The following is a 12354-nucleotide window of genomic DNA, read 5'->3' as shown; positions in this document are numbered from 1 at the left end:
GCACATAAACATTTAAACAATGACACACATCCAACACATGAACACCAAGATTTTCTATGTGGAAAACCCATACACAGAAAAACCACAGTGATCACCTACCGACATAAATATATTCACTATGTATATCAAATTACAATGAAAGACATCACCACACCAAAATTGAAAACCAAGGCTAATTTCTCTTGGAGAAAGATACAAAAGAGGACTTGCAAACCTGAAGCTAATCATAATAGGTCAAGATACAAAAATGATGTGAAAAGAAGAATCACCTAATCATGAAGCTATTCTTGATCTCTACATCAACTAAACAATATCAGCACACACAACTTAGACCTCAACTACCAACACTCTATCTAATATATATGTCATAGTCTCAACACAATTTGCATATCATTCAAACACAACTCTTCTTCTCTGCTCTTCACCGAAGCCCAGTGACTACCTTTACATCATACATCTACACTCCATACCTCATCTCACATTTAACTCAATTACATTCATTGTTATACACAAGATAGATCATCAAAGCTTGAACCAAGTTGCCATGAAGCAAAATAAACCTTTTGGACCAATAAAAAACATGTTGATCCACTCTAGGAGAAAGAGGAGACCAAAACACATCTTCCAAAGATCAATTCATTGGTCCATAATCACTAGAACATAACAAAAAACATATCAAAATGCTACGTATCCATATAAGAAATTAATGGTCAAAACATATCCTCCAATAAAAATAACTCTAATCCATATCTCCACATGCTACAGTGAGACCCCATAATACAACAAAAATTCTTCAAAAATCATATACAGACCTAAGGATAGGTCTGACATAGAATATCACAACTAGCTATGAATTATGCCACAACACTTAAAGAATACAACAAAAATTTTGGACCACATAACTGTCATATCCATGATACCAAAAATATATCCAAAGAAGATAACAGTGACAAACAAAATTTGTAACATTTTTTAGACTTGAACACTTCTAGAACAAGTGCAACATCAAGATAATAAGATATCTCTGCACCATAGATATTCCAGACCAATCTCAATTTGGAACACCAAGTTTGACATCATTGACAACCACAACAACACATACTTCCAACAATCTCCCCCTTTGTTATTGATGGAAATACCTGACAACACTCGACTGAACTCAATTTGCAACCAAAACTAATGTCACAAAATATATTAATAGTAAATTAACATAATACTAAAACCACATAGACTCCCATTGATGGGGACAAAAAATATTTCTCTTGAAATGCAAGATATAATCCACCGACACCATTTTCTTGCAAAACCAAACTTTAAAAGAACTTTCTCTAGAAATTTCCAATTTACCCTATCATAGGTTTTCATCATGTCTGATTTTATTATCATTTCTTTAGACTTATACTATCTAATAGAATGCAAGACTTCATAGGAAATGAGTGCCCATTAATTTTTTTCTTTACAAGGTATAAAACCCCCTTGTTCCTTTGAAATAAATTTAGGAATTAGCCTAGCTAATCTCAATTAAATGGCTTTATTAATAATCTTGTACACTGTATTGCAAAAGGAGATGGGCATAAAATCTAGAATGTGGTATTGAATTATTTAAGGATGTTACCATTTATTCTAGAATCCTTAGTTACTCTCCAAATATCAAAACCAACAAAGTCTCAACACTTTTGAAAGAACATGGCAGTGAAACCATTAGGACCTAGGGCTTTATCCAGAGGCATAGAGAAAAAAACTGATTTGACTTACTCAAGGGAAAATAGTTTAAGAAGCTCAACAATTTTGTAGAATTATGACATACATTAAACAACTATATTCATTGTCTTGTACCTTTTACATTTCTTTGAAATATAATGGTTGAATTTTTTTTTAGGAAGATCAATGGTTATTGATAAAACAAACAAGATGACATGCATGGGATTTATTATTGACATTTTATACTTCATAACACAAGTTTTGATTAACAAGATAAGGGAGCCTGGGAAAACCCTTGTTTGTTGGTTTTGGGAGCCAGTTTAAAACCCATTATGAAGGTTAGGGGAGCCTTTCAAAACCCCATTTGTCCAAATTGTGAGTATATGTTAATCTATTATAATATGGTGTTGTTGAAGGTGATGGGTGCCTCGATACACCCATGGAAATATCTGTAGGGTAAGAGAGCCTTGCAAAACCCTTGTTTATGTGTTAGGGATGATTTTATGTCCAGTTTGTGGTTTGGCTGCTGGTATTTTGATGTTCTTTTATTTTAGCAACACTCTATTGTGGGTTCTAGATCCTGGTAAAATCTGAGGGTTTCGGGTCCCTTCAAAACCTATGGGGTGTCAGGTCCCCTCAAAACTTGTTTACCATTAATCAAAACATAAGTTTTGATTAGGTAAAGAAGGAGAGTGCCCAAAGCCTTTACAAATAATCCATAAATATTGAAGAGAGCTTTCACAAGGGGTAATAGTACCAAAAATAAAAAATTTAAGGTATTGAAAGGACCCAAAACCTTGAAAAAATAGTGTAGAGTTAAAATATAGAGCAAAAGTAGCATAGAAAAAATATAAAAACATTGTAACATAGCTAAATAAAATTAAGAAAAACTAGTTATTGACCTTAATTGAGGAAACTTTACAACCAAAGGCTTTGAATGTGAGAGAGATTACATATAAGCAAGAAATTTCTTCCTCCCTTGAACAACTTTACAAGAAGAGTCATCAATAAATACTGTATCCTTTATACAAGACGGTGGATAGACCTCCTTGAAATGATGTATAGAACATACAACACAAATTAAATATTAAGGAGGAGTATAAAAGCCCTTTTCCAAGACACGAGAACATAGAAGAGAACCTTGTCTAAGACTTGAGTATTAAGAACAATAGCTAAAACAAAAACATCATGAGAATTAGCCAACAAATTCAAAGGAGAAACTATAGTGCCATCGATAAGAGATTTAGGATTGGATGACGAAAGATCCAAATCATCATATCAAACAATATAATGTTTAGGAAATACTGTGAGTTGGTATAGAAGATCATTCTTCCATAAAGTAGAAGAAGATAGCTTATGAGGACCATCAGAACAAGTTGAGGCCAAATGCTTAATAGAAAATCAACATTGATAATAAAATTGAATGCCCTCATAATCCACCATTAGGGACCAATAATTATCATTAATCCATGGAGCAACTTCACTAGGTAAAGCTTTCAATAAATCTTTTTCAACCAAGATACAAGAAAAATAGTTGTGAGTAACATTATTAAAAAAATATACAACTGAGAAATATCCCAGAGCATTACAAATGGCTTCAAAAGTAGAGTAATGCCAAGACTATAAACAACAATAGGGAAATCTCAATCAAAATGTACAAATATCAATGTATTCCTTAAAAGGGTTAATGAAAGGAGTCCAAGACTAGATGAGAAGGGGATGAGAATCTAATCTTGCACACCATAATCTAACATTTCTTGTCTATCCTCAAAAGATTCAATATAGACAACATAAAAACCCTTGTAGAAAGGTATTCGGCTCAACCTTACCACAACCAAGGGAGACCAATGCTTCAAAATATAGTGATGTATGTTAGGGAGACAAGGCCACAACATGAAAAATTTATAGATCAAAGACTTACTAGATAAAAAATTTCACAATAGGTTACCTCTTAACCAAGTGAAAACACAGGAATAGTGATATAGGGGTGATATGAAAAAATGAAACCCTTACTAGCAACAATTCTCAACTCTACCAAGGTAGCAAAGGAGCCAACTCCAAGGTAAGGATCTATATATTATTAAACTAACACAATCCTCAAAATACACAATAATTTGAAATCTTATATTATTGTCACGTGCTCAAATATATGTAAGAATAGAGACATAAAATTATATTTTGGGATAAAATCAAGTGCATAAGACAATAATAAGGAAGAAATTAAGGAAACCAATTTATTTACATTAGACCAGAAGGTCAAATGCAATTAACACATCATGTACATAGTTGATGATAGTATTGATAGGAACTCCCAATATTTATCTCCCTTGAGCACACCATGGGTGAGAACATTGTCAAATCACTTATCCATCCATCCACGAAGCTCTTACATTCCTCTAAAATTCTTCATGACATGAAGAATACCTAATCCAACATGAGGATTTGTAGCAATCTTAAAATGGTAGAGGTAATGGAATATGTGTATCGTGATATATCTACATTCTAATTCTTATGTAACAATATCAAAAAGTTCTAAGCTATTAGGAGCTCTTGTTTATCTTTTTGTTGGTTTTCCCAAGGTTTTAGTGTTGTTTTTTAGTTGGGCTCTGTGGGGTTTTTCCCCCATTTCTTTTATTGTTTAGCTATTGGTTCTGGACTTTCTCCCTATTGTTTTACTTTTTCTGTACTTGGATTTGGGTTTTGGGTCCCTATAAAATCCATTTTATCTTAATCAAAAATAATATTGTGATATGGTAGAGAGTAATTAGACAACACTCAAAATTATTAGAATATACAAATATTATAATTGATCAAGCAAGAATTTGCCAAAGAATCATGTAAGTTGTTTATTGGTAGAAAAATATAGGGTGATAGTCTATCCTTCTCTATTCCTCCGTATTTGACACCATCCATAAAATAACCAATGAAGACACAAGAATGCATCCATGCATTTCTAATTGATAATTTTAAAACTAAAGAAAAATATAGAACACACAAGATGCATACATAATAATAATTTAGAGGAATAGAAGAGTACATTTAGGTGCATACAAGAGCACATCTGAACATACAAATGAATTAGTCTTGCCACATGTTTAATTATGAAGATTGAAGAAAAATTAAACGAATTTATTCTAAACAAATATTTGTGTCTTCAATTCAACAGTAATTAGGGAACATGAGATCATGAACTAACAAATATCCATTAATATAAGAACAAATGATAGTTGAAATAAAATTTCTTAATAAACATATTCATTTGATATCTATCTATAGACATGTCATAATTTTATCACAAAGAGTACTAAGACTCCTTTACATAACCATATAAACATTGGGCAATTGTAATAGTCAACATACAATTTTCATGGAAAATGTACATCTTACCCTAATATTCCAAGAATTTTCGAATATAATAATCACTATCAAATTACAAATTATTATTGACCAATTTTTTATAGCCATCAAGAATATAAATAATCACCCATTACTTACTATGTCAAAAGAAAACTTATTCAAACCTAACCAAGTTATTTCATACTAGAATACATTTTACCCATATCTATAAATATATATTTTGTTAAAGATAAATGTAACTATAATGAAGGCTTCAAATAAGATTTTTTTAGAGTCCTAGACTAATTTATCCATTAATTACTACCTACCTAGATCTTGACACAATCATAAATAAATAATAACTTTTAAATAAAGGTAAGCTTCTATTAATAATTACATTAATCTGAGATTATTAATATTCTACTCGATTCTTAAGATAATATAATTTACAAGCGTGACTTGTCTAAAACTCCAACTCTAATATAGATTAATTTAACATGTAATCCCAAATTCTTGCATAAAGGAACTATTAAAATATTTTAATAGTTCCTTATCACTATTTTACTTAAATATATTTGTGGAATCATTCTAAATCAAACTTTTATTAATCTATACCCCAATAAATGGGAAAAAGTTCTCATATCTATAAATCGTTAATAAAAGACGTGGATATAATTTACAAACTAACACTTCACTCATACAATACAATAGAGTAAGAAAAATTAGAACAATTGTATAGTAGTTACGTGCAAACACAATTGTTATCTATTAAGAGATTGAGTATGATATTCAATATTTGTAATCACCATTTAATACATTTCTATAAAATGAGTGAATCTCAAATGTAATTTTGATTTGGAATTGTAGTTATATTTATTTTCCACAAACATGCACGTGTATGATAAGGCAATATGAGAATGATTGATTGAAAAAAATATTTGTTAAGTTTAATTCATTATTTGAGAAGACTTATTTGTATTGATCTTTATAATTTTTCTCTATAGATATAATATTTATTTGTCTTTTAGATAATATAAATTAAAATTGAAAAATTGTTTTGACAAAATTTGATAGGAACTATGTGCAATGTTGGCTTGTTTTTTACTTCCATACAACACAATTATTGTTAATAAATTATATAATATTAAAAATTAATTTTTTTTAAACATTGTTTGGTACATGAATATTTATTTTATTATTTTTATTGATTATTTGGAGAGTTTTGAGTTTTATATAGCCTAAAAATAAAATATGAAATTCATCAAATAACTTCATTTTATGCTTTACGAGTTATAGTTTTAATAGTTTTTGATAAAGATAAACAGGTTTTACAGACCAAGGCGAACAACCAACCAGACTTATAGTTTTAATAGTTATAGTTTCAATATGTATTGATTAAAATATTATTAATATAATTTTTTATTTTATTTTTAAAATACTTATACAAATAATAGTATTAAGAAAAGAAAATTTTAAAATGTTTTATATAGATTAAAAAAGGCACATGTATAATATTTACTACATTTTTAATACTATTTTTCTTTTTCATAAATTCACATATTTTTTGATAATATAATGTTTAATTTTGTTTTAAAATTTATATATAAAGATTAAATAAGTGTTACTTTGTGCATGAATTATTTTAGTTTCTTGGTTACTCAAGTTAAAACGGCATCCATATTCTCATTAAATATAGGAGTATTTGTCATTGTGGAAAACTACGTAAATAAATTAGTATACATGTAATTAAAAATAGTCTTATTATGCCTCTACAAAATGGAAAAATAGATTTTTATTTACTGAACATAAAAATGTTCATTTACATATAACTAAAACATTTAAATTGATTGTATGACAAATAATAATATATTTTGATAGTTCAAATAAAATTATTTAATCACTAGTTAATTAATAGTTAAAAACGTAACTTCGCCTATAATTCCATATAATTCCATACCATAACAGAAACTAATAAAAAAATTAACATTTAATATTGAATCCATAAACCTATAAATATTTGTGTATAAAACATCCACTACTACTTATACATGTTTTTTTCGCATAGTATCTATTTTCATGAACATAAAAATCTGTTTGACAATATGAAATTTTGAAAATTTAAATAAGTAAACTATAAGTTTTTCAAATTATATTCTGAAGGATATGGAAATCAGGATCGCAACCAAAAAGATTTCTGCTGCGCAGAGCATTTTTATTCAAAGAAAAGCGATGATGATGAAGAAGACTTTGTTGAACTACTGAATTAAAGGACCAGAGTTTGTTCTAACAGCCCACGAACTTGTAGGTAGTAAACATATGGCCATTATGCTGTCCTTTTCCTTTTCGATCAATAGCAATAAAAGCATCCATTTCTAAAACCAATCCTCCATTTTGGCACCGGTCCAGAATTCTCACTGTCACACTTTGACCCGTCGAATTATTTGTCACCTGCAACAATTGAAATGATTAGGTATAAACACTATACTTTAAGCTAACAAATTCTTAATATATATGATGCAGTTTACTTGGATGCAGGTGCCGCAGAGGGAAGGTTCCATCGGCTGGCCGGCTTTGTCACAATAGGCAGTCCAAAGGTATTCCTTGCGCCACTCTAGTGTCTGATTAGAGTCATATGCGGCGCAATATAGCCCATCAATGGAGTAATGACGACCAGCAGAATCATAGGTATTGAATGCGGTATATGTGTCGCCATTAACACAGACGTTCTCAAAGTTAGAGAACATGGATGCCACAAGGAAGCTTATAGCAATCCACTTCACAACCTTGGAAGCCATGAATAAATGCTCTACACAACCAGAATACTATGAAACTGATTGTTGTGTTAAGGCAGGCGATATTGTTATCAGAAGAATGACTCCTATGATTTATAGCGTTCACATTAGGCTTGTTCTCAATAATTTATCATGGTGGCTGTACAGCCCTAGGATTATTTATTTGGAGTTAACTGCGAGTCCAAGGGGAAATCTAAAGTTTGATGTATCCAAACTCTAATAGAGAATATGGAATGCAAATAAGGATATTTTCAAGTTTGATGGAACTAAAGCTGTAGATCAGCGATTATTCCGAGGATTTTCAATAGGACTTCTTCGTTTGTTCATTCAAATTGGCAACAGGATTCTTGGTTTGTCCCCCCAGAAAAACATCCCCTTACCCCTATCTATCCATACTCGACAATATTTTGAACTTGTTGCACCCAAAGGAATAAGGATTGAAATCGGCAACAGGGTTTCTTGGTCTGTCCAAAAAAGCACCCTCTTAAATCCCTACACATTAGTATTGAACAATATTTTGATCTCGGTTGCACCAAAAGAAATGTATCCCTTATAAGGATTTCGTCCGTCCTTGGTTTGTTACATTAAAAACTCCGCATAAACATCCTTCACAGTAGTATTAGTTACATCCTTCACAGTAGTATTAGTTTCGTACAAGTAATCTTTGATTACAAATAAAGTCAGCTTGGTAATATTCTGAATGCCCAATATTTGTCTTGGCTTTGGCAGAAAACAACATTCTAGCATTTCATTATTTATAAAGGGATTATCTCAATAATTGAAAACAGTCTTGCAATATCTTATCACTAACATCCAAAATTTAATTCTCTTCCATAGGAATGTATACTATTTTATCCCTACTTGATTGAATATGAAATCAATTAACATTTTCTAAATAATAAATAATAATAAAATATGATTATTAAAAATATTATCATAATAAAATATTAATTCAATCATTTTTCTTCTCAAACAAGAAAATAAAATCTAAAATATTCACAATCTAATAAAACAATACCATCAATATCTCATATTGTTACATTCTTATAAAGTATTAAAGAAGTAGGTCACATAACATATCAAATTCAAAAATAACATAAAAATGAATAATGACTACAATGCATTTGAATTTTTAATAATTATGCTTAGATAAATAAAATATATTGAAAATAATACCATTCCTGAAGTAGTGCATAAAAAAATTACATTCTTAACAAGTTGTAGTCATGAGGAGGGCTTCAAGTATGTGCATGATCGATGTCATATGTGAATGGTTGGATTAAATTAAATATTGAATCAATTTATTATTTAGGGAAGGACAATTTGCATTTATTTCTATAATTTCATGTTTGCCTGCTAAAATAGCATATGGGTTGTAGCATAAAATTGTTAATGTAAATAATTGTAGCATGTCTATGAGGTGAAAAGATCATGTTTCTATATATGAATTATTTTGTTATTTTTAGAAGATATTATGTTTGTAAAATATCTGACTAGTCTTATTTAGCAGATTTATATTATACAATACTTTATGCTAATTAATGTTTGCTAGGGATTATGGTTTGTATTTTGTAAAGGGTTCATTTACCATTAAATGACATGAATTATTCATTTATATCATTAGTATGTGAAACCTTAACAACATATTTTGAATATGAAATGGTCCATTATAATGATAAATATACCTAATAAATAATAATATATCTCCTCTCTCCTCTTGATAACTAGTTAAGATTGTAATCCAATGCTTATAAAGTAGGCCAAAAATTTAAGGAAAGGAACCTATCCCTTTAGGTACAATCTGATATGGTCATCCCATTCTTAATTCTGAAATTGTATCAAAAATTGGTGAGATTTTGCACAAGTAGGTACTTCCATGTATATATTGCTCTCAAAGTTGAAAAAGATGAAGGAAAAATTTTAAAAGATAAATTTTATTTTGGAAACATATGCAATAAAAATGATAATCTAAATAAGAAATTTGAAAAATTACAAGATGAAATAGAGAAATCAAACAATTATATAGATAATCAAAGAAATGAAACTATTGTGAGAGAGGAGTAGAAGAAGGTGGTTATAAAACAAGAAATATTATAGAAACAAAAGTCTAGGGTTAGTTGGAAAACATTAAGAGTTAAGAAAACTAGGTTATTCACTAATTCACTATCAAACACAAGAAGAAGAGATCAATTACTAACATGGTCAATGAGGATGACATTTTGGTTGAAGATAAAAAAGAAATGGGTAACATCTATGCCTACATTTCAAAAAAAAAAAATCCTTATTGGCCTATATACAAAAACTATATTATTTAGTTTTTTCCTATTAGATGCTTGAGGTTATCCCCTAGATTTTGAGTAATGAAGATTAAAAGTTAATAGCAAGACTTATCTCCTTGGAAGAAATTTAAAAAATTGTTTTCTTCTTTCACCCCTCTAAGGTTCCTAGCTTGGATGCATTCCCACTTTCCATCTCCTTGTTATTCACTAATTCACTATCAAACACAAGAAGAAGAGATCAATTACTAACATGGTCAATGAGGATGACATTTTGGTTGAAGATAAAAAAGAAATGGGTAACATCTATGCCTACATTTAAAAAAAAAAAAAAATCCTTATTGGCCTATACACAAAAACTATATTATTTAGTATTTTCCTATTAGATGCTTGAGGTTATCCCCTAGATTTTGAGTAATGAAGATTTAAAGTTAATAGCAAGACTTATCTCCTTGGAAGAAATTTAAAAAAATGTTTTCTTCTTTCACCCCTCTAAGGTTCCTAGCTTGGATGCATTCCCACTTTCCATCTCCTTCTAATAATTTTGGGATATAGTTGGATAGGATCTAATTTTTAAGTCCAAGGATTTCATAAAGTCTTTCTCCCGTCAAAAAAAAAAAAAGATACAAAGTCTTGCATAGCATTCATTGTTCTATTCTCTGAAAATTTCAATACAAAAGTATTTAATATTGTAGACCAATCAATCTATAGAATACCATTGATTGGATTCTTCTCTAAATTATTGGTTAATACACTTCAACCTTATTAGAACAAAAAAATAATTAATACACTTCAACCTTATTAGAACAAAAAACGTTTTCTAAAAGGGAGAAAAATATTTTACACCTTTATCAACTCCCATGAAATTATCTACCTAATGGACAAAAGAATGAAATAATGTATTTCCCTTAAAATAAATATTTGAAAAGCCTAAAATAGGGTAAGTTGGAGTTTCCTATTTGTTATACTCAAGATATTTTTCTTCAAATGTAGACTTTTAAAACTAATTTAGTAATATGTTTCCACCCCTAAATTTTCTCCATTCATTAATGGTATTCATTAAGGGTTGTTTTAAATTAGGAGGGGAATTAGATAGGGAAACACTTTATCTCCTTATTTATTTATGCTAGTAGATAAAGTGATAGAAGAATATATATTAAAAAATTTGTCAATCAGGGTTTTGCAAGGTATAAGATTTGAGTTTGGAGTATTCAACCCTAATACAATCAATAGTTCTTGTATGGCATAGTTTTGTAAGGGTTATCTTCTCTCCTTGAAGCTACAAGGGGAAGAAAATTCTTAATGATTAGACTATCATCTTTGAATAACATATCAATTATTAAAAAAGGAAAAAATTCTTCTTCAATATAAAGAAAAAAATTCAAGAGAAAATAACTTATATACTAGGATGTTCTATTGATTCCTTTCCTCTTACCTATATTGGTCTTCCTCTCTTGGTGAAACTAATTGAATACCCAACTTGTATAAGATATCATTAATTCTTTATTTGGAAAATAGTTGTTAACTAAATGAATAAAATTATTAAATTTTCAAGCTTGGAAACATTTATTATCCTCTTTTAGGCATATGTACTAAATTTTGTTATTAGTTAGATGGTATTCTATTAATATGGTTCCTAAAACTATAGGTTATTACTGGTTAGTCGAGGCTAATATTTTTGGTTGATTAAGTGGGGTTGTGTCCATGTTGTGATTGATCTACAGCTTTTGGTTCATTTTGGATTGTTTGATTTTTTTTGGGTTGATGTTTTGAATTTCTTCTTTGTACTAGGGATCAGCTTCCTCTCCCTACTTAATTAATAATAAAAAATTATTATTTTCTAGGAACAACTTTTCTTACGATGATAACTTTCTTGTGAAATACCATAGATGTGAAAGTAAAGTTAAAAATGATATATTCATTTTGGTCTTTATTTTTGGTAAATAACACCTCTTTTCAAAATATTTATGATTGAAAAAAATGGGAAAGAAAGTGATGGGTAGTGGGAAGCTTAGAGTTGAGTCTTCCACCTATGAATGGTTATACATGAATAGTAATTGGATGATTTTTAAATATATAGAGGGGTTTCTGATTACTTTATGATGATGTAATCTCATGATGGGATCCTTTCAAAGAAGTTAATGAACTTTAGGAAATTGAGAGAAGTTAAAATTGGTGGGGTTGGCTTCACCATGACTAAGGAATTGATTGTTGAAGCTAGTAGTATCATTTTTCATGGGAACAAGGTT

General features: G+C 29.5%; 1 protein-coding gene across 1 annotated transcript; it reads right to left on the bottom strand.

Annotated features, from left to right (window-relative positions):
* Nucleotides 1-7320: 7320 nt before the first annotated feature.
* LOC131030291 (pathogenesis-related protein PR-4-like) lies at nucleotides 7321-7832 on the bottom strand. The gene is made up of 2 exons (XM_057961021.1): nucleotides 7563-7832; nucleotides 7321-7485 (listed from the first exon to the last, which is right to left on the bottom strand). Exons 1-2 carry the CDS (start codon nucleotides 7830-7832, stop codon nucleotides 7321-7323), a joined length of 435 nt encoding a protein of 144 aa, XP_057817004.1.
* Nucleotides 7833-12354: the final 4522 nt, after the last annotated feature.

The sequence above is a fragment of the Cryptomeria japonica genome, chromosome 8 (assembly GCF_030272615.1).
Source record: "Cryptomeria japonica chromosome 8, Sugi_1.0, whole genome shotgun sequence".
Classification (NCBI taxonomy): Eukaryota; Viridiplantae; Streptophyta; class Pinopsida; order Cupressales; family Cupressaceae; genus Cryptomeria; species Cryptomeria japonica.
Note: the sequence above shows the minus strand (reverse complement) of the source record. Positions and strands in the feature narration are given on the sequence as shown.